Below are 23,233 nucleotides of genomic sequence, written 5' to 3'. Positions count from 1 at the left end.
TAGGATCTTCCTATCAAAATTTATGGCAAAAAAGCCCAAGCTATTGTCATGCAATATACTCATGTAGTCTACTTGCAATGCCATCATCTACAAGGGCTCCTACAACACTTAGAAGCATAGAAGACTCACTTTCCAAGGTGATGTTGTATTGCATGGTGCTTGAGCTATATTGTCATTATTCTTGAAGTTGTTGAGAGCCCATACAATGCTTACAAGCACACAAGACTCACTTTCCAAGTTGTTGTTGTTGTGTCTGGTGCTTTAGCTCTATTGCTATTATTCTTGAAGATTTTTTTAAAATCAAAGAGGCATGGGCAATGTTTATATATACACTCTCAACTCAAAGTACTTCACCTTATGTTTTTGCTCAACTCCCTATATATTATTATTGCACTACTTGATTGCACTCTAATGGCAACTTTAGAGACATCAACACCTGCTTCTCCACTATTGAAATGGTTAGCTCCAAAGGCACTACTTGGCTATACTATAATGGTAATTTTGTAGATAGTGCAACCACCTACTTCTCCTCTTTGACAATCCACTCAATGAGAACCTTTGATACTATTTAATGGAAGTGGTGGCATAGAAAAAGACAAAGCAAAGCAAGAGCGCAAGAGGAGAGCCCCATAGTCTTGGTGGAATGCTCTACATATAGCATTCCCTTATTGTCCATTGTCTCAATAATAAATAATATTATATATAGTTGGGGTAAACAAGACTGTATACAAGGGTAGACAAGCACATGGGCCTTTACCCCAACATAGCACAGTCTTGGTGGAATGATCTACATATAGCATTTGCTTATTGTCCACTATCTCAAGAATAAAGAATATTATATATAGCTATATGCCCACTGATGGGCAACATTATATACAAGGGTAGACAAGCACATGGGCCTTTACCCCAACCTAGCTATGAGCTTGAGATACTTTTATTTTGGGTAATCATTTATTTTCTCCCCTATGGTTGATTCTCTAATTAACCAAGTCATAAGAGCATCATTATCCTTTATATGTGCCTTGACATGTGTAGTTACTATAACTGATGCCCCTCAGCTATTTAATCTTGACATGGCATTGGGATATCTCTCTCTCAATATTGTTCTTCTTACTACTTGACTTGGTTGTTTATTCACACACACACACACACACACACACACACACTCTCTCTCTCTCTCTCTCTCTCTCTCACACACACACACACACACACACACACACACACACACACACACACACACACACACACACACACACACACACACACACACACACACACACACACACACACACACACAATTAACTTGATGATTTGGAGGCTTCATTTCATGTTACCTCACATTGTCATTGGTTTATACCTAATGTACTTTTACAAGTTTGGTTAGATTGGGAAATGACATTGCATTGGATATTATTAGCATAGGTGATGTAAGATTGTAGTTTGATATTGGTGCTCCATTTATGCTTCATGATATACATCATATCCCGACTTTGACTAAAAGCCTTATCTCTATAAGATAGTTAGATGATGGCAGGTACAATGTCTCTTTTGGTAATTTTGCATGGAAGATTACTTGTGGCAGTCTTGTTTTTACTTAAGATGCCAAGGTTGGTAGTTTCTATTCTTTACTTGTATCTAGATATGTGAATCATGTTTTGCTTGTGATTGATCTTCCTTATATATCTCTTTGGCATCGTCGTCTTGGGCATATGTCTCTTAACGAAATGAAAATCACTCATTCTCCTGACTACTCATGTTTTGACTCTTGTCATCATTGTTTATATGGCAGGTAGACTCGTAACTCATATAAAAATTCTGGTTCTATGTGTGTGGGTAAGCCTTTGACTCTTATTCATTTAGATGTTTGTGGTCCCATGCCTAGTTAGTCATTAGGTGGTGCTAAGTACTTTATAAGATTCATTGATGATTTTTCGTATAAGGTTTGGGCTTATCCTATTAAGTAGAAGTCAGAGGTGTTAACTACATTTTAGCACTTTCTTGCTATGGTTGATAATCAAATTTTGAGCGTAGACTGAAATACCAAGGATCTAACAATGGGGGTGGATATGTCTCTAAGGCACTTGCGCAAATTTGTAATGAGAGAGGTATTAAGTAATATTTAATTGCCTTGCATACTCCATCTCAAAATAGTGTTATAAAGCGCATGAATAGGACTATTCAAGACAAAGTCCTAGTATGCTTAGTCAAGTAGTGCTGTGGTATTTTGTGGTGTCCCTTGCTACAACCACATTGTAACTTTATCACACTCAAGGAAAATCCCTCCTCAGTGGAAATGATGGGAGTGTCATGACATATGCCGCTTAATTGTGTTGCATAAACTAAATATAGATATTGACTAATGTATTCTCTTTGTATGCACTATAACTGTTATTAAAAAAAATTTGATCATGTAATGTACTCTCGCTAATGTTGTGTTGTTGCAGCACATGCCATGTTTTGTAAAAAGAGTGCAATCCACATGTGATGGTTTGACTAAAATTTCAATACCTGTGCATGTGGAAATGAGTAGCATTTCTATCAATGATGGCAATGCTCATATAAGGAAACTATTTGAATACTAGATAATAATGGGGATGTGTAATGTTCTTCGATTGTTGTTTTTGCCCTCTTGTGAACATGCATTTTTTGTATTATTATATTATTGAAAAAAATAATAAGTGAGGATGAAGTCTTGCTTTTGCTCATAGGCAAACAAGGTGCACATCCTTGTACCTATGAAAAAACCAAGCGTAAAGTTTACTACCATATGTCTAATAGATAGTAAGGTTTTTGGTTAGTTTTATCAACCTAAGATAATAAAAAGCGCGAGTCCTTAATTATGCTTTGACACACTCAGCTTAACAGTTTAGTGCTTCGGCCAGCATCGCCACCCGTGGCGTGCCTTGCTTCCAGTATTCCTTCAAAAGCTTGACCCTCGCTTCAGCCTCGACAAGAGCAGACGCAGGTCTCCTGCTTCTCTGATCACCATTGAGGTTCTTCGCTCTGTCTTGCCTTGGCTTGTGATCGTGCGTCATTTTCCTTAAACTGCAGGGCTCGTTAAAAGCTCAAAGGGTAATCCCTTTAGGAGGTAAGCCATAGTTTGGCAAGAATTCCCTACCACTAATTCACATCTCCTATGGGTTAATGCAGTTGGAGACAGGGAGTTTCACCCACCTAACCCCATCTAAGCACAGGTGCGGGTGCAGGCAGTACAAAGTTGCATAGATAAGAATGCTAAGGCGTGGATCAGAGATGTGGGACCTCCAGTGAGCAACTTTGTCAGTAAGATGACAGGCAGCCAGGATGGCAGCTCAGAGGACAATCATGACAGGATTGCCCCCTTGCAAAACAGGCCACCCCCTTTTTCATGACAGGATGGCAGCTCAGAGGACAATCATGACAGGATTGCCCCCTTGCAAAACAGGCCACCCCCTTTTTCATGACAGGATGGCAGCTCAGAGGACAATCATGACAGGATTGCCCCCTTGCAAAACAGGCCACCCCCTTTTTCATGCATAGTAGCATAGTAGCAGCACATGCATGCATGACAAGAATGCATACAAGTGGTGGAGGGCGAGGTTTGATATCTACATTGTAGATAGGATGTGCTAAGGTCTTGTTCCAGATGAGGCACTCATGTACAGTAGGGATTGCAGCCCGTGTAAGATGTTGACAGCAACCAAACTGCCCACATGCACAGTGACTATTCCACTGTATCTTTGATATACCCCCTTGAATATCTTCTACTCTTGTGTGAAACAAAGCTGAAGATACATCTCTGCCTTTGTTGTCTCTTACTATCTCTTGAATTATGTGATTAGGTGTGAGCATGTTACAAGAATTGCCCCCATCATTGTTCCCTACCAAATAGATTAACCCCTAAGAAATGAATGTGAACTGAGAAAATCCTGTAAGTGCTATGGAGAGTGGGTACTTGCTGTCTTCCATCGTTAGTCATTCTAGCATGAACAGAAGTAGCATATATTGAGTGAGTCACTAGTGCAACATATTTACACTTTGTCGTCTCAGCTACTCTCGTGGGTAGCTTGGATTTACATTGAAGCTAGCCTTATCATTGCTGACATTATTTTTGTCTAGAACTATTTAAACATTAGCAACTAACAATAACTGAACGTAAAGGAATGGCTGCCATATATATGTTGCTTACACTTTTCCAATACATATGACATGGAGGTATTACTTGACTTCTGCATCTATATTCTCTTCTTGCACTCACATTTTGGTATGAGTTGGGGTCTGTATTGTAACTTATGTGTATAGCTTGCACTTCAAAAGAAGAAACAAAAGAAGGACATCATAATTTGAACCATGCATACCTTGCACCAATTGTACTAGAAAGGAAGACTTTGGATAGCCCATTGTTTTCATATTGGTATGTCTTCTTTCAGCTGGAGTTCTAGATTCTTGCTAGTGTGGTTAGCTTGGACTATTGTGCACCTCCCTCTAGTTTGTACAATGGATCATTGGGATCATATGCTGAAGATGTTGGAGGAGTATTATGAGGCAGTCTGTAGATCACAAGCAAAGGGACTTAACGCTCAATTGACTCTCTCATTCTTTGTCTCAGGTCTACTACGTATTCATCTTGAAGTGAGGAGGTACATTGACCTTGAAGGGAGACCTTTCCTCCAAGGAGGATTTTCCTCTTCAATTCAAGGAGGAGATTGAGGGCTCCAATTCCTTAGAGCCTATAATGAGGGAGAAACTACATCTGGAGATGCATCTAGAGATGTAGGCTTTTAGGGAGAATGCTTCAATGTGTTAGAGATCATCGCCTGTCCGGACTGCACAGTCCAGTCGGACTGTACAGTCGGACTGCCACGTGGCAGTCCGACTGACTGCAGTCCAGTCGGCTGCAGACCTGCCTGATTTTTTCGCCCAGATTCTGGCTATTTATAGCCGAGGTTTTCAGCAGTCTCCCGCACTTCTCTGCTCGCAGATTACAGACTGGTGGCACGTGCAGATTCCGTCTCTGTTCGCAGATTTCAGACAGGAGACAGTGCAGACTGCAGCGGAATTCGAGGTGAACAGCAGGTTGCATCGTCGAGGTGGAGACACACAGTCCAGTGCACTGCGCCCGTGTACATATCTGCATATCTTTGTATATAGCACACTTTATACAGCAGATCTTCATCTTCCACTGTCTCTTTCTCTCTCTTCTCTCTCTGCATTCTCTCTCTCTCAGTCCTACGCTTCCGCACCGCTGCACTCTGACATGGTATCAGAGCAGTGTTAGAGGGCTGACTGAGCGCAGAACCAACCTGAAGAGGAGTTTCTATCGCGACACAAGGTTGCGTTTTCAGCGTTTGAGGGCAGGCAGGAGGGCTGCGCCTTGGAACAAGGCTGAAGCGAGCGTGGGCGCGCAGGAAAGGAGTTCAGGTGGTGGATTTGCTGCTGTTTACTGCTGGTTGACGAGGAGGAAGTTTGAGTTTTCAGCTTTCAAGTGCAGGTTTTGCTTTTTCATCGCCTTCGGTGGGTGAAGAAGTTTCAGGACGCGGAAGAGCCTTAGTAGGCTGAGTTTTCGCAGTCAGAGGGGGCTGCTTTTGTGTTTGTGAAGACATTACAGGTGAAGATGTCTACAGAGATTGACTTGGAGTTCCAAACGATTATGGACCTGAAGGTGCCTGTCTTACCGGCTCTTCCTGCAGATCAGAAGCTCGATGGCGACAACTACCGCATCTGGCGCGTCATGATGTTGGCCATCCTTGAGTCCTATGATTTGGCGGAGCTTGTACAGGAGGAGATTGACCGGCCCTTGGTAAGAGATGAGTCCAAACTCTCTTCCGATGCTCGTGCGGAGCTGGCCAAGGCTCAGTCTCACTGGGACAAACTAAATGCCAGGATTCGTTCCTTTCTTTTTCTGTCTTGTACTACAGCTGTGATAGCTCACATCGAGCACTTGACGGTGGCTCGGGAGATATGGCTAGAGCTTGATCAGATGTACAACCGGATGACCCTTATGAAGCGGGTTTCTTTGGAGGTTCAGATGCGGACCTTGTCCGTAAACAAGTCTTCTTCGTTGCGGGAACATATCAACAAGCTTAGACAGCTTCAGATACAGGTTCAGAATGCGGGGAAGCCGATTTTCTCCGAAGACATGGCGATCACACTATTGTCCCAGTTGCGGCCACGATTCGGTACTTTCTACTCCGCCCTTATTGCTTCGGGGCGAGAGTCTACTCTTCGTTGGGAAGAGTTGGTTCCTATGGTCTTGGACCAAGAGGAACAACTAAAGGGACAGAATGCTTCCAAGTCGGAGGCACTGACAGGTCAAGCCTCTCAGAAGAAGGGGAAGGACCAAAAGAAGAAGAAGGGGGATAACAAGTCAAAGAAGGACAAGGACAAGGACAAAGAATCCACATGCCATATTTGTGGAAAGACTGGCCATTGGAAGAAGGATTGCTCTGACAAAGACAAGAATGACACCAACAAGAAGGACACGAAGGATTCTGGAGCGGTGGCTGCACCCTCATCAGCTGCATTTCTTCATCTAGCTGTCATTGAGGACTCTTCACCGAATGCTTCTGATGCTGCGATGACGGCTCCCCAGGCTCGAGAGTGGATCGTTGACAGTGGTGCCTCCCGGCACATGACTCCTTCATTAGATGGTGTTGCCCAGTTTGCGACCCTCGCGTGGGCAGATTCTCATTGGAGATAGCTCTTCAGTGTTTATTGCAGAACGGGGTGAGATGCAACTTATTCCAGATGGACGTGGTGGTACCCATACCTTAGAGGTCTTGCATGTACCAGGTTTAGGGTATCATCTATTGTCAGTTCATAAGATTTGCTCCCTTGGACTTTTGGTGGAGTTTGACAGTGATTCGGTGTGAGTCCTTGATCGTGGGTCAAGGAAGGTTCTCATCCGGATATGAGGAGAATGGCATCTATAAATTGAAGTCTTCTACCGCCCTCTCTACTCTTCTTCTTACCTCTCAAACACAGTCAGAGTTATGGCATGCTCGGTTTGGTCACCTCAACTATGATTATCTTCGGAGGGCGTCACGTGGACAGCTTGTTCGAGGGTTTCCGGATATAGTGGTGAGCCAGTAGCCATGTGTCTCCTGCATTCGTGGGAAGCAGCATAGGGATGCCATTCCCCACACCGCTTCGCGGCGGTCTACTTCACCGATGGAGCTTGTATCTACGGATCTATGTGGCCCTATGAGGAACGAGTCCTTGCGTGGGAGCTCGTACTTCATGCTGATTGTAGATGACTACAGCAGGATGACATGGGCCTATTTCTTGGCATTGAAGTCAGAAGCTTTCTCCTACTTCAAGGATTGGCTTCTCTTTGAGGAGAACCGATCAGGCCGGAGATTGAAGACCTTGCGATCCGACAAGGGTGGTGAATTTGTTTCTAATGAGTTTGCTCGTTTTTGTGCAGATAAAGATATTCACCAGGAGTTTGCTAATACCAACACTCCTCAAGAAAATGACATTCTTGAACGGAAAAACCGCAGTGTGATCGAGATGGCGCGCACCATGATGGAGCACCGACAGACCCCTCAGGTTCTGTGGGCCGAGGCTGTGGCTACTGCAGTCCACATCCTTAATCGATTCCCCACTTCGGCCGTTGATGGGATGACACCTTTTGAGGCTTACTTTGGGACTAAGCCCGATGTTTCTTACTTTAGGGTCTTTGGGTGTGATGCCTATGTTCACATTCCCAAGGCTCACCGTGATAAATTTGAAGCAGCTTTCCGAAGACAGGTATTTGTTGGCTACAGCTCCCAGTCCCAAGGCTATCGATTGTATGATCGCGTCAAGCGGGATGTGTACACTAGTCGTGATGTGCAGTTTGTGGAGGTTCGGGCCATATCAACGGATGAGGAGCATCCCGTTCTTGGAGATCCAGGGGAGAGTTGGGCTCCTGCTACAGTTCCTTTGGAGCCCGTGCCTTTTGATTATGATTCTGTTTCTGACACAGAGTCTATTGTTCCACCGGTCACCCCTGAGGAGTTACCATCGGTGGATATTCCAAAGAAGTGAAGAAAAATTTTCATCATTAGGGGATCTTTCTTCTTGCTTTCTTTGTGAAGGAGAGGGGTTGTATTTATAGCCATGGGGAGCATGCAGTTGACTCATTCTTATGGCTACTTGTCAAGAGCTAAGTAAGCTTTATAAAAAATGCATTTTGATTTTCTACTTGCTGAATGGTGGCATGGAGATGATTTTAAAATGCTTTCTCTCCCTCTAAGCCTAAAAAAGGTCATGAATTTTGGCCTATTTTTTCAAAAACGTCTTTTTTTTTTCAAAATGACTTCATATGGTGGTTTTTTGCCAAGTTACCTCATGACTTATCTATTTTACTCTTTGATACTTAACTTGCTCAATATCATGCTCGTTTTTGCAAGTTCTTTGTCTACCGATTAAGGCTTTTGCGATTTGTCTTGCGGTTACGAAATCAATGCAATCCTCTACGCATTAAATGGAATCGGAAATGTTAAATCAAATATAATGCGGAAAAAATTATATGATCAAGTTGTCGTAATATTATTTATGAGGCGTCTTTGCTTTTTGTTGGTTGGGAACATTGAGGCGTCTTCTCGTGTCGGATTGTAGAATTGATTTAATATGAGACTTGATATCGAGAAAATTATATGGGGTCACATATGTGATAGCTTGACAAATAATTTTTAAAGCGCCTCAAGCCTGAATTCGTTTCTTGATATGAAGCGCTGTGGTGGGAATATTACAACAGACGGGCGATAGGTGCCGGTGGGGTTCAAGGCCATGCGACTGATGGGCTGCAAGAGTCGACAGATCACGTGGCCACACGGATGATGGGCTAGTCAATGGCCACAATATTCTTTTTTCTTAAAATCAGAAATCTTCAGTCTGATTTATTTCCCCTCTTCCGGTTGTTTACGCGAGTAAGCACAGAGCATGAATCTGTGCAAATTTTCCTCTTAAAATTTGCAGCTTTTCCCAAATTTGGTGCTTGACACATATTTCAGTGACTTGTGAACCATAAATTGCAAACATTGAGTGCATAAGCCTCGGAAATTATGGGGATTCTCAAATGTAAGTGAAATTTTTGCTTTGTTGAGCCAATTTCTTGGAAATTGTGCACTCTTGCACCTCAAAATTTGGGGCTTTTCAGAAATTGTGAAATTTCTGCAACATTAGCCGGTACTTGATGCTCGAGAAGATGTATTGATGCAATTGGAGCAGATTCAATGCAGAAATTTTGGGGCTTTTCACATTGGTGATGTACTTTGAGTCGTTTTGAGACTGGACAGTGAAATTTGCAGCAGGTTCACTGCTGAGTGGGAGTCTTTTGAGTTTTGGATGCTTCAAATGTCGAAAAAGGGCAACTTTTCCTAGTACATGTGTTGCTGAATACTCACTATGCAGTGAAACAGTGGTAAACACAGCATTTGGGTCATTGCATTTGGGAATTTTGGTGATGTATTACTGAAGTAGGCTCTGTCTTTAATGCAAATGTATCAGTTTTGATTCATGTATATGCTGTAATTAGTACTTGAGAATGAAATTGCAGCTAAACATCTGCTTCTTGGACACCTTGGAAGTACAAGAGTGTGTACTTGCTGTTACATTTAGCAACCTTGCTATTGGCTGAAAGCATCAGCCCTTTATTGCAGTTGTTTATTGCTGAAGATGGTTGGCAGTGCATCTATGTCAGACACAAAGAATCTCTTTGAGATTCGTAAATTCGATGGCAATGGTTTTGATCTTTGGAAAGATCTTATGCAAGGTATACTCTTTCTAAAGGATTGCGATGAGGCTTTAGAAGAACATAAGCCTGCTGCTTTGTCAGATGAGAATTGAGCTAAAATGAATAAAAAGGCCATTCCTTACATTAAAATGGTTGTCACAGATGATATCTTGGTTGATATAAAGGGGCTTGATACTGCCTATGTAGTTTGGGAGAAACTCAAGGCTACTTATGAGAATATAACTCGTATCAATTAGGTACATCTCATGTGGAATTTGGTCAACTTGAAGCTTGATGAGTCCAAGCCTGTCTCAGAGCATTTAAATGCTTTCACTGGTATTTTGAGTCAGTTAACAGGATGCAGGTTTGCCAGCTTTTGATCCTAAATTGAGGGCTATCTTCTTGCTCATGACCTTGCTCGATTCATGGGAAGCATTGGTTGTGTTATTGAGCAATAACCCCAACTTTACATTTGATGGTGTGCGAGGTTCTATTCTAAATGAAGAGATTATATACAAGGCAAGTGAGGAAAACAATGGATCAACCTACAATGTAAGAGGAAGAACTAAAAAAAGATATAATGCTGCAAATAAAAACAAAAATTGCAGCAAAAGCAAGGAAAAACAACAAGATGTAACTTTTATCAATGTGGTCACAAAGGGCATAAAAAAGCCCGATCGTAGGTACTTTAAAAAGGAACAAGAACGCAAGAAGCAAGCTAGCAACGGCCTGGTACATTGCCTCGTGTTGGTGTTTCTCCTGGTCTTGCGTAGTACAGCTTCACCGACTTGTGCGGAACTTCCTTTGGTCCGGGTCCAACGGCTCCAAGGATTCCCGGGCCAAGGTGGCGTGGGCGACCATCGTACGGCATCGGTCAGAGGGAGGACTCGGGATCATAGACCCAGAGTTTCAGAGTATGGCCCTCTTGGGCAAGATAGTTGTACGCGGCCTCATATCGGGAGGGCAGACCTGGAAGGCTCTACTGTAGGAGGGTATTCAGGATTGTAGACCGAGGCTTGGCGGTGAGTGGAGGCCGTCCTTGAGATGGATCTTCACGTCAGCCCAGATCACTAGGTATGGGTCGGGGAGGCATAGGTCGCTAGGTTCTCACCAGCAGGCATCCCCCTACAAGTGGTAGCTAGAGTGGGCGGTGCGCCGCAGGGGACTTTCTTCACTGTTCAGGGGGGGGTGTCTGGCCCTTGACAGAGGGTAGTAAGATGAGGGATTAGTTGCCCTTTCGTGGAGGAGGATTCGGGTGGTGGGCCTTTAGGGGAAGATATGGCGATTGGACTGCTATGTTTTTTGGAAGGAGCTTAGGGAGTGGCGCCTTTGGATTTGGGAGGGCAGACCACTTGATGAGTTGGAGTGGAATCTAGGAGAGTGGCTATGGCCGGCCATGGTAGTCGCCAAGAAGCCACCAAGGTTCCTGGAATACATTGCCAGGATTGAGAGACACGTACAGATGCTGGAGGACATGGATTGGGCGCCGTCACATAGCAGGCACTAGGCGGAGCACAGCATCACGGAGCCGTTCCGACGGACCTTTTGGCGCCGCCTATGGGATAGTTGGAGGCCGAGGAGGGTATCGTACTTTTTATGGCTGAAGGCACATGGAGGCTTGGCAGTGGGAAGTTGGCTTGCCCAGATATAGAAGGAGGGAGGTTGTAAGCGCTACACACAACAGTCTTTGGAAACCCCAAAGCACTGCCTTTGGTCATGTGAGGAGTGGCGCAGCTCGTGTGGAGAGGAGCATGCCGCATCCTTCGCCATATAGCACCTAGCCTTGGATATATCTCATGGGGAGCTTTTTGTTGACAGGTAGTCGGCACCTTCTGTATGAGGCCGGGATGCAGGACACGATATTCATTATCGAGGCAGGGTCATGCACAGTGGTCAGCTTGGAGGTGCTACCCATCCGTTAGGTACTGGAGCCCACAGCAGACCTCTCCGAGGTATGGGAGATCCATAGTTTCCAGAAACGGTATTCTTGGTGCCCAGAAATGGGATGGCCGTTTCTGGCCGTTTTCGTTTCTGGGAAACGGCGTTTCTGCCAGATAGGAGACGGGCAGGGCAAAACCCTCAAAACAGGCTGGGTTTCTTAGTCGCCTGCATATTTCGTCCCTCCCCATGCTCGTTTTGGACTCTCCTACTGCTGTACCTGCTCAAACTGAGGCAATCGTGCCTGAATTGCTGCACATCAGCCCGTGGTCACTCAGTAATGCTAAAAGCTCTCTTCTCGAAAGGTAACCTTCAGCTGTGAACATTCAGCTTGTTTTCCTGTATATTTCAGACCTGAATGTCTGCAATTTTCAGCCAAGTTATATGAAACTTTTTGTCTTGCCAGTTGTGTGTGCACTATTTTAGCCTTGTGTGTCATTTGTTTGTGAACATTCAGCCTGTTTCATGCAGATTTCAGACCTAAATGTCTACAATAATCAATTTTCAGCCAAGATATATGAATTTTTTTGTCCTGCCAGTTGTGTGCACACTATTTCAGCCTTGTGTCATTTGTTTGTGAACATTCAGCCTGTTTCATGCAGATTTCAGACCTGAATGTCTGCAATAATCAATTTTCAGCCAAGATATATGAAATTTTTTGTCCTGTCAGTTGTGTGTACACATTTCAGCCTTATGTGTCATTTGTTTGTGAACATTCAGTTTGTTTTCATGGCACATGTAGATTTCAGAACTGAATTTTTGCAATTTTCAGCCAAGATATAAGAAATTTTTTGTCTTGCCAGCCATGTGCACATTATTTCAGCCTTATGTGTTATTTGTTTGATGTTTGAACAGCTTGTAGCTAAGAAAATACCATGGCTCCTAATCTTAATTGGCACCATGCTACTCTCATAACCTCATATGAGGGGTCAAGTGGATCTAAAAAGTGGAAATGTATTTATTGTGGCAGGGTGAAAACAGGGAGTGCCACTAGGGTGAAAGACCATCTTGCTCATGTGCCAAGAAGAGACACAGCTACATGTGCAAATGTGCCAAGAGATATGAAGCTTTCTCTTGATTTATGGAGGCAACGGCTTGGTCTTCCGATAGTTGGTGCAGAACAGGACCAAGACTTAGCCACAGCTCAGCAACAAGAGGGTAGCACAAGTGTGGTTGGACCGTCAAAGAGAAGTAGGGCTGTATGAAATCCTGTTGCAAGTGCATCCGCTTTAGCCTCGGTCTCTGATTCACGTGCGACGAGGACTTCTTTGCCTCAGCCTGATGTTTCAGGTGCTCCTAGAGGTTCATTACAGAGGGCTAGCATCATAGTTACCAGGAACGGGGAACGGGAACAGGATCTCGTGGAATGGGGGGGACACCCAAAGTGAGGGAACGGGAATGGAAGGAATGGTGTATATATATATATATATATATATATATATATATATATATATATATATATATATATATATATATAGAGAGAGAGAGAGAGAGAGAGAGAGAGAGAGAGAGAGAGAGAGAGAGAGAGTCAACACTTGTCTTAGAATCTAGAGAGAGAGATCATATCAACCATAATTCGTGAAATTAGACTCTAGAGACATAATAATCAAGTTTCAACAATAATAAAGATTCAAAACATTGTAACCAACAATGGATTGTCGCATTCATAATTCAACATTGTAATCAACAATGTTGCATAAGTCCAACTGGCAACAAGTGTGCATTGCAAAAACACAAAATATGCACTAAACTTTAAAGCCTAAATAGTAAAGATCCAAGTTACAAGAGCTCCAATTTCCAAGTCAATAATCTAAAGTTCCAAAAGGCTAGCTACTAAGTGCTCTGATTCATGGAAGATGGCTCCACTGTGCCTGAATGCTCATCTTGCTGAACAACATCCTACCCATCACCATCACCATCATCATCATCATCGTCATCTTTTTCCCAACATATAAAAGAATTAGCCTTTGCAATTGATGTACGAGCTAGCAAGCGAAGATTGGAGCTCACATAAACTAGGTCATTCGTCTTCATTGTACCAAGACGATTTCTCTTCTTTGAGTGAATGTGATTGAATGAGCTCCATAGTTGCTCTAGACAAGAAGAGCTAATTGTTTGGCTAAGAGTACGAATAGCCAAACTCTGCAACTCTGGAGCTTCTGCCCCGTACTCCCATCATAAAGCAGCCCCAATATTTGTCCTGTCCTCTAGTGCATCTTCTGTACCAAACATCCCTACTGTTTGCCGATATACAGAGAGCTGATTTTTAATTTTGCATTGCATTTCATGGCTAGGATAAAGCCTTGCAAGCAATGTGTTCCAAGCCTTGACCTCCTCAAGGTCTCTTTCTTGCATCTTTCCTTGAAACTCAGGATCAAGCACATATGTTGCAGCATGCATAGGAGAGTCATACTCATTCCATCTGCTGATGCATAACTCCTTGATCTGTTCATACCTATTTGCATTTGGTTCCAAACTCTCCAACCTCTCAATCATGCGATCCATACCTTCATAGATCTTCCCAATGCATGGATCCATGCCATCTGCAAGCCTCAACATGTGCATAATAGGATCAACCATTTGGTTGGTGCGATTGACCTCATCTCAAAAACCTCTATCAGAAATATATGCATTACATAACATAGCAGTAGCAGTGGTAGCCCCAGTCCAATTTTCATACTCATCACTAGCAAATAGCTTCCTAATTGCACCTTTGCAATAGTGCAATCGACCAAGCATAAGAAAGTTATATGCAAATCGTGTATCCGAGTATTTAAGAAGTTCTTTGCGCCCTGTTTGTAGGTTCACCATTTGCCACAAAGTGCACTACATTTTCTGCCCCAACAACCTGTACTGCCTCGCACCACTCGGATGCCAATACATCTGCACTCTTTCCAGTCTCTGAAGCATCATGACTACCAATGAAGCATACATCTCCACGAGAATATGCAACAACACCATGTATGGACCTATGGCGTGTGTCACTCTATCCATCTGCTATCAATGTCACTCCATTTCTTGCCCATTGATTGCGAATATTTGCTGTTGCAATCTCTATGGCTACTTTCTCCTTCTAAAGCAATATAGTCCTGATAGTTTCTGATGAAGGGGCTTATATGTGGGTCCATACTCTGCAATCTTTGTCACCATATTTAAAAAATAAGGTGACCTGGCTGATTTGAATGCAATATGGTCATGGTAAAAAAAGCGTGCCACTGTTGCATCTGTTTCCTCTTTTTTCTTTGGTTCCCATGAAGTGTGCAATGAACTCTGTTTAACACCACAACCTGCTGCCATTGATGGCCCACGAGAAGGCTGCGTAGCCACTAATCCTGGTGGTCTTCTGCATGAAGCACTATGGTGAGTGTGAGGAGCTAGAGGAGGGATTCATAGAGTATATGATAAAGGTGATAGGTGGTGATGTGTCAATGCTTCAAAGGATTGAGCATGATCTTTTGACATTTTGCAATGAGAGCTTGCATTTTGGTAGAGAGACTGTGAAGTTAAGAGAGACTCAACTTCAGCCTGTCTCATGGTGGGAAAAGTATGGAAATTGTGAGCCCACATTGATAATTTGCAACCCCAAGATTTATTTTAATAATTATACATAATCACATATTTGTAATTTATTATCACTGGCATTCACTGCATAGTTTGATTCTTGAAAGTTGAATCTTAGATTCTTATGACTCCGTTTGTGTTTCTATTTGAATGATGATTTATAGAAACGCATTGCTATACGAGTTCTCTCACAAGATTGTAGCTCAGGCCCTTGTGAGAGAAACGGGAGTACTTGGGCCATTTTCCATACAAAGAAAAGGAATAAACTTACCACTGCTCAGTTAGAGAGGTTGGTCTTTTGCCATTGCAACCTCCAACTGCTTGAGAAAAACGATATTCATCCTGAGTCTGCACAAGTGATTATATTTATGTTTTGCTAATAGCTTATGGTCTTTGAAGTTTGACTCTTGAATGCCAATTCTAGAATCTAAAGATGATAGCTTTTTTAAATCTCTATGTCAAATAAACACAGGTAAATATTGACAAGATCGACAGAGAGAAAGTGAGGTTTGTTTTAGACATCACTCCAGAGGAGCGGGACATATATACCATTCTCTACCAGGAGATGATAGCCCCGAGCCGTACCACGCGCAACAGGACTACTTCACAACGTTAGAGAGCCATAGATGGAGCTAGCACTTTAACTGCTCTAGCAGATTCTCTAGTAGATTCAGGGGCTTCTGATAGTTCAGGCTCATCAGCTGATGTGGATAGCGATGAGCCAGAGGAGGATCAAGATGACAACACCTCTATTGGCTTAGATGATGTTGCTATAGATGCTTGAGCCTTGAGCCTTGATTTTATCATTGATGTTAAGCATTGTTGATAGTTGACAGTTGCTTATGTTTTTTTCCATGGCTGGCCAGTGGCCGTTGTTTGAACTTTGAAGTTATCAGTTCTTTGAGATCTCATAGATCTATTATTTTACTTTGATATTTGACTCTTGAGACATGTCACGACTCACATGATACATCATATGATCATTGCTATAGCTTGTAGTCTTGACTCTTGAGTCTTTAAATTGGCTTTTGTTGATGTTAGATGTATTTAGATTCTAGAATCTAGGTTGCCTTCTTTTGAAATTGGAATGATGAATGATGAATCTTGTTGTATCATGTATCTACTTAGTACTATGACCTATCACCAGTGACTACTCGTATTATCATGAGTGACGAGTGATGAGTCTTATGAATGATGAACTTGACTTTTAACTTTTAAGTTCTGATCATGATTCTTGGATGACAGATGTTATGATGTTAGTATGTTACAATTTTGTTTCAAAATATTGTAAGTTATTTTGGGTGATTTAAGATTTCTTCAATCTTGTGATTTGCAGCTTGCGAAATTGATAACTATGTGAAATTGTTGCGCAATGTGATTTGCGAAATTTAAATCATGGGTCTTGGAAGTTGGATTCTTGTGCTAAAAGTTAAGATTGTTCAGTCACCAGTGACTCTAGTCTCTAGTATACTTAGTATGTGTATATATATGTATATTTAATCATAATTTATTGGTTTCTCCGAAACGCCGTTTCCACCAAAATTTTAAATGGCCGAAACTCCGAAACTCCGTTTCTTCCAGTTTCTGAAACTCCCATTTCCAAAATGCATGGAAACTATGGGGAGATCATAGGGAGTCTTACTGGATGGCATATCTGGAAGGCGCGGTGTTAGGAGACTTTCGGCGGAGAGAGACTTTCAGCACAGGCAACCTTAGCAAGCAGAGCTCTGGACCTCCATCATCCACTCCCTCCGTGGCCGTTGGGATCAGGTGTAGGGCGAGTCCAGGGCTCGTCAGGAACTCCGTAGTCATTTCATGCATACCCGGGGTGGCTAGGACCTGTTTTTTGTGATGCACCTAGGCAGCCCCAGATGGCGATACACCCCCCCTACATGGCTTCTTGTCCCCATCCCCCCCAGACCGCCTTGAGAGGCTTGTATTCATGATGTATTTGTGACTTTGCATCAGCTCCAGCTAGTTTGTTGAGCATGAGCACTCCGTTGTAACCAGTTTTTTTTTGAGTAATATAATCAGCCACATTTTATTTGCAAAAGAAGAAGGAATCGCACTCTGCGGTGACATGTTCCATGAGACCTTGCTATGTGACAGGAGTGCATGTGCGCACACATAAACACGCGCGTGTGTGTACACCCTGCAATAGATGCTAAGTGCATAGCCGCTTGGCCTGGGAACAAAATAGCACCTTATAATAACAAGTCCTCGTTCTCTTGCTTAGCCATAAAAGTGACCATAAAAGTGCATTAGAGTAAACCTGTTGTTTTATTTAATTGTTTAGTAAGTCAAGTTTCATTTTATTGTAGTCTTCATGATGAAATTGAGCATTGTCATATCTCATAGATCTATGGGTCCTTAGCAAATTATCCATCTCTCTCTTAGTATCTCTTGTCTTGAACATACCGATTTAGGGTTCTTTGGAGGATCATGAGAGTCTCATAGAAGCAGTAAGACAAGTGGACATTGTGATATCAGCAGTTGGTAGAGAGCAACTACTGGATCAACTGAAAGTGATTTCAGCAATCAAAGAAGTTGGAACAATCAAGGTAATGTGCAATCACCCTTTGAAATAATTCTTGAATCCACGTTTTCTTGCAAGTGCTTCACCTGCTTTTTCTTTGCCTGATTAGAGGTTTTTGCCCTCGGACTTCGGATTTGATTTAGACAAAGTGGAGCTGACTGAACCTCTGAAGCAGTGTTTTGGACCAAAACTGAAAATTAGACATGCTTTAGAAGATGAGGGAGTACCGTGCACTCATATTATAAGTAATGGCTTTGCAAGATTTTTCCTTGCAAGTTTGGGTCAAATGGATCTCAAATCTCCTCCCATAGACAAGGTGATCATTTATGGTGATGGCAATACCAAGGGTAAGTATGTTAGCAAGCTCGCACATTTTCTATCCAGAATGCAGAACTGACCTCCTTTGAGCTTTGGTTTTGGGGTATCTGGTTTTTGCAGAGGAGGATATTGGGCTTTATACGATCAAGGCTGCAATCGATTCTCGGACCTTAAATAAGAAAGTACATTTAAGGCCACCGCTTAATATGCTGACCCAAAATGAGATGGTGGGCCTTTGGGAAGAGAAAACAGGCAAATCTTTGGAGAAAATCTTTCTCGCAGATAAAGATATATTGAAACAAGTGGAAGGTTTGTTTCTAGTAGCCAATGTTGACTGTCTGTGTGTTCTGCATTTCAAACTGAATCTAAAAACCTTTCAAGAAACAAAGACTATCATCCTGGCCACATGCATGGTTAGCTGACTTTTGAGTAATATAATTAGCACAATTTATTCTGCAAACAGAAAAGTGTGAAAAACATCACAACCACACACACACACACACAGACACTCTCTCTCTCCCCCTTTTTTCGTGAAGAAGTGTAAATTAAATAAGGGTATTTACAGCAGGCCTTCTGGCCAGCCAAAGAAAATCCTAGCAATCACAAGTGAAGCCAAACACCAAAGTGCACAAATATCATGAGGGCGGACACAATAAGAGTGGAGTGAACAATATGCAGCCATGGAGCAGCAACTTGAGGCAGGACCAGGTCCGCCGAAACTTAATCCTCAAACTTGTGCCACATGACCACAGATTCTTGAGGCCGAATAAAAATAAAGGCATTATAGGTGTGCCAAATGTGCTAGAGAGCAGTCTGTCTGAGATAATGGAAGGGACAAGGATGATCTAGCTGCAAAGTGGTCAAAGAAGGCTTCTTGCCCATGACCCAAAAAGAGATGGCCATCCGCTGCTGAGTCACCGAGGAACACATGGGAAATAAAGCTCCAAAATCCACACACACACACACACTCTCTCTCTCTCTCTCTCTCTCATAAGTATTTGTTAAGCAAATATATGCAACAGTTGACAAAGGGAGTGGTTGGATTTCTTTCTTTGAGCTGTACTAGATTAGTTTTCATTTGCCAGGGCTCATTTCGTGTGTTAAAAGGTGTGTTCCATTATTTTATCACGTTTTAAAGTCAGATGGAATATGTACCAAGAAAGCTTAGATAAGAGAAAGTTATTTCACTCCTTGTGCCTTGGGATTTGATGATTCGCCTTACAGTAAATTTACTGGCTGCTGGCACAACCTCCATCTTAACTAGCTGCCACTTTTTCTATTTTGGTTGTTCATGGCTGGTTTGTTTGCCTTCCAGATACACCTTATCCAAGGAATGTTGGAATTGCTCTAAGGCATGCCATTTTTGTGAGAGGAGTTCACTGCAGCTTACCACTAGGACCAGGTGATGTTGAAACTACAGAACTGTATCCTGAAGTGGAGTACACAACTGCAAATAGCTTCCTTGATCGGTATTTATATGAATCCTGAAGAAACATCCTGTTAATATATGATGACATGTAAGTTTGGGCGTATGCCACATAATTCTCTTGTAAATTCTCCTTTATGATTTCTTCAACAGTGTACTTGTATGCCTAATTGTATAGCATTACATGTGTTTGTGCTACTGATGACCTGATCTTTCATATATCTATCCCACACAGAACAGTTGTGTAGAGGTGAGAAATAATCAGTAACTGTGGTTATTACATCGAGTTGACATCAGTAACGAAGGGTGTGAGGAGGCCTATCCACCCAGTTTCTTGCATTCTAGCCCAGAAGCAATCAAGATTGCCCTTTGCTCTTCAAACTCGACATCAGAAGCTCTATGCTGATCCTTTGAACTTGACTAACATGAAGAAAATACAGAAAATCCCGTGCAGATATTGGTACTTACAAGTACTCATAAACTAGAATGACAGCAAATGGAAAGATCCAGCTACTTGTAAATGCTATGGCATGACCGAAAATTGGAGAATACAATGACCAAAGAGCTGTACCTACAGATCACTCCAAAGCATACATGACCCAAAATTGGAGAACGTAATGGCCAAAAGAGCTCTGCCTACAGATCACTCCAAAGCGCACACAGACAGTTGTGGCAAGGGATAGTGTGATTAGTTAGCTGGGGGTTGAATTTCATTAGGTCTGCGCATACTTGTATGATGCCATAGAACCAAGCAAATAGCTGGGGAGGCTATAAGCTTCTCTTCAACTTTTGGGAGAGGTCGTCGGTTATCCTCGTCTATGTTCATCTTCTGTAGGTCTATCATACCACTTCTTTTTACCTTCGCAAGCAACCTGCGTAAGCTTCATTAATAACCTTTAATATTCTTTTTCACTTGTTCGAAAACAATGTAATAGTTGATGTCCACCTCTTGCTTCTTGGCACATCAACAATAAGGGTGAATGGGCATGACTAGGAAGCATGCTCCACTTGTGGCATTGTTGAGGAATGGCAGAGGAGAGACTACAGGTGACTAGTACTACTATAGGTAGTCATTAGGCAGAACGGGGTCATATCTAATGGAGTAGGGATAGGATGAGGAATAGGGACAAGGAAAGAGAGATGTTGCTTCAAATTCCATCTCAGAGTGGCACATAACACTGTCCATGGGTGCGAAGTTTGGTTATGGAGTGTCAATGATTGTTGGGTGCATCATTATCATTGCTTAGTAATTGTGGTCCTACATGTCGAAGGAGGGAATGTTCCCATGATTTAGAATTTTTGAGGGTCATGGATAGTAAGTGATCAAGCCTAACCCATAAATCGTGCCCAACTTGATGATAATACTGCACGAGGAAAGGAAGATAGTTAATGAGAGTCAATGATGCATGTGTTAGGAGTCAATGCTTTATGTGTGCCAGTTTTTATGTTTCTCTACGCCTCTTATATTTGCCACCTTCTCTCCATACTTGATACACACACCTGCGCATGCGTGTGCACACGCACACACACACTCTTTTTTTTTCGTGAAGATAACTGAATTAAGTAGTAAATATTTACATGAGACCATTAGGTCAACATTCTCTCTGTATCTCTTACATTCTATTACATCAGACCATCAGGTCAGCATACTCAATCTCTCTCACACTGTCTCTGTAGAAATTTACAAGATGTGAGCAGGCTCTCAGGACAAGAATAAGAGATCAGTTGATGATGATAAAGAGGACAGGAAAGGAAAGAAGCCCAAACCTTCAGCAGGTTTAGTGCCAGATATGCTGGGAGACAAGCCACACTCGGATGCTAATGAGCTTTGCAGAGCTTGGGGTAAAGTTAGGGATCAACATGTACTTATTTTCTTTGATCCTGGAGCTATGGCAAACTTTATCTCACCAGAGTTGGCTTCTACTTTGGGCATCAGAGCAGATGAGATGGGCTTCACAGTAGAGGCAGGGTTGGCATGTCCTGGCCACTCAGAGTCTGTGACACCCATTCTTGGAAAGCTGCGTCTTCATGTACAGTCTTATGTTGATGCTGAAGAATTTTATATCATGCCACTTGAAGGCTGTGATGTCTTGTTGGGAATGCCATGGATGTACAGAAAGCATGGTGTGTTGGATGTCTTTAACAAGACACTGACTTTGGAACATAGGGGAAAGACTCATGTGCTTGATGTGAAGCTTAAAGGAGAGTCTGTACCTGTTGTATCGGCTTCTGCCATTACATCTGTAATAAAGAATCATCTTTTTGCGTACTTGATTTTTGCACGTGATGTCAAGGATAATGATGAGTCAAATTCTTCTATGTTAGATAGAGACAGGTCTGCTTTCTTGTCTCAGTTCAGTGATTGTTTTTCTGACTCATTACCATCACAGTTGCCACCAGAGAGGTCTGAGGATCATGCAATAGATTTGGTGCCAGGCAGTAGCCCACCAAATAGACCTTCGTATAGGGTTAGTGCAGCCCAACAGAAAGAGATATTGAGCCAAATGAATGAGCTGTTGGAAAAAGGGCTGATTCAGCCAAGTTCATCTCCCTTTTGCTCACCAGTGCTCTTAGTGCAGAAGAAGGATGGCTCTTGGCGCATGTGCATAGATTATCGAGCGTTGAACAAGAGTACCATCAAGAATAGGTTCCCCATTCCAAGAATTGACGACATCCTTGACTGTTTGGAAGGAGCGTCAATTTTCAGCAGGATAGATTTGAAGAGTGGATACCATCAGATTAGGATCAAGCAAGAGGATGTGCATAAGAATGCATTTAGGACCACGTTTGGTCTCTATGAGTTCTTGGTAATGCCATTTGGACTTACTAATGCTCCTGCTACGTTTAATCGAATGATGGACAGGATTTTTCGTCCATACAGGCAGTTTGTTGGTACATTCTTTGATGACATGATTGTCTTTTCAAAGAATGAACAGGAGCATAGAGAACACTTGAAAGCAGTCTTTGATGAGCTTTGCAGTAATAGGTTGCTTATCAATGGCAAGAAGAGTGAGTTCTTCTTGGAAGAAATCCAGTTCCTGGGGCACATAGTGTCAAAGGATGGTGTCCGAATGGATCCTGCTAAGGTTGAAGCAATTAGAACATGGCCAGATTTGAAGACTGTCCATGATGCTAGAAGCTTCTTGGGTTTGTGTTCTTACTACAGGAGGTTCATTCGCAATTTTGCAGAGATTGCTTCACCTTTACATGCTTTACAGAAGAAAGGAGTCTCTTTCTAGTGGACACAGACAGAGATTTCAGCTTTTAATCTTCTTAAAGAAAAGATGACTTCTAGTTCAGTGATCATCCTGCCAGATCTTAGGAAGTCATTTGTTGTCCAATGTGATGACTGTGGCAATAGCATTGGTGCAATGTTAATGCAAGATGGTCGGGTAGTGGCTTATGAAAGCAGAATCTTGCGAGGGCCAGAAAAGACTATGCAGGTCTATGAGAAAGAATTGCTGGCTGTGATTCATGTACTTTCTAGTTGGAAACACTACCTACTTGGGGCAGATTTTGTTGTCCAGACAGATCATCAGACATTGCGTTATTTCTTAACTCAGACTAAGCTGTCAGAAAAGCATATGCGTTGGGCAAACTTTTTGTCAATGTTCCATTTTCAGATTGTGCATGTGGAAGGTAAAAAGAATGTTGTGGCTGATGCTTTGTCAAGGAAGCCACAAATTTCAGCTGTGTCAATTCCTTATCATCATGAGCTTGATGATATGAAGGAACAGTATGCTGATGATGAAGA

The 23,233-nt window shown here is 42.5% G+C and overlaps 1 protein-coding gene across 1 annotated transcript in view; it reads left to right on the top strand.

Annotated features, from left to right (window-relative positions):
- The first annotated feature begins 2,735 nt into the window (after positions 1-2,735).
- The window catches only part of LOC148029168 (phenylcoumaran benzylic ether reductase IRL1-like), a 39,914-nt gene continuing 19,416 nt past the window's right edge, over positions 2,736-23,233 (top strand). The window contains exons 1-6 of the mRNA XM_087688538.1: positions 2,736-2,750; positions 2,871-2,993; positions 17,626-17,760; positions 17,845-18,082; positions 18,174-18,362; positions 19,369-19,522. Coding sequence (XP_087544664.1) covers positions 2,736-2,750; positions 2,871-2,993; positions 17,626-17,760; positions 17,845-18,082; positions 18,174-18,362; positions 19,369-19,522 — 854 coding nt within the window. The remainder of the gene's footprint in view (positions 2,751-2,870; positions 2,994-17,625; positions 17,761-17,844; positions 18,083-18,173; positions 18,363-19,368; positions 19,523-23,233) is intronic.

The sequence above is a fragment of the Lygodium microphyllum genome, chromosome 11 (assembly GCF_053477565.2).
Source record: "Lygodium microphyllum isolate KBCC chromosome 11, Lygodium_microphyllum_v1.1.10, whole genome shotgun sequence".
Classification (NCBI taxonomy): domain Eukaryota; kingdom Viridiplantae; phylum Streptophyta; class Polypodiopsida; order Schizaeales; family Lygodiaceae; genus Lygodium; species Lygodium microphyllum.
The sequence above is the reverse complement of the archived record's forward strand: the minus strand, read 5'-3'. Positions and strand labels throughout refer to the sequence as shown.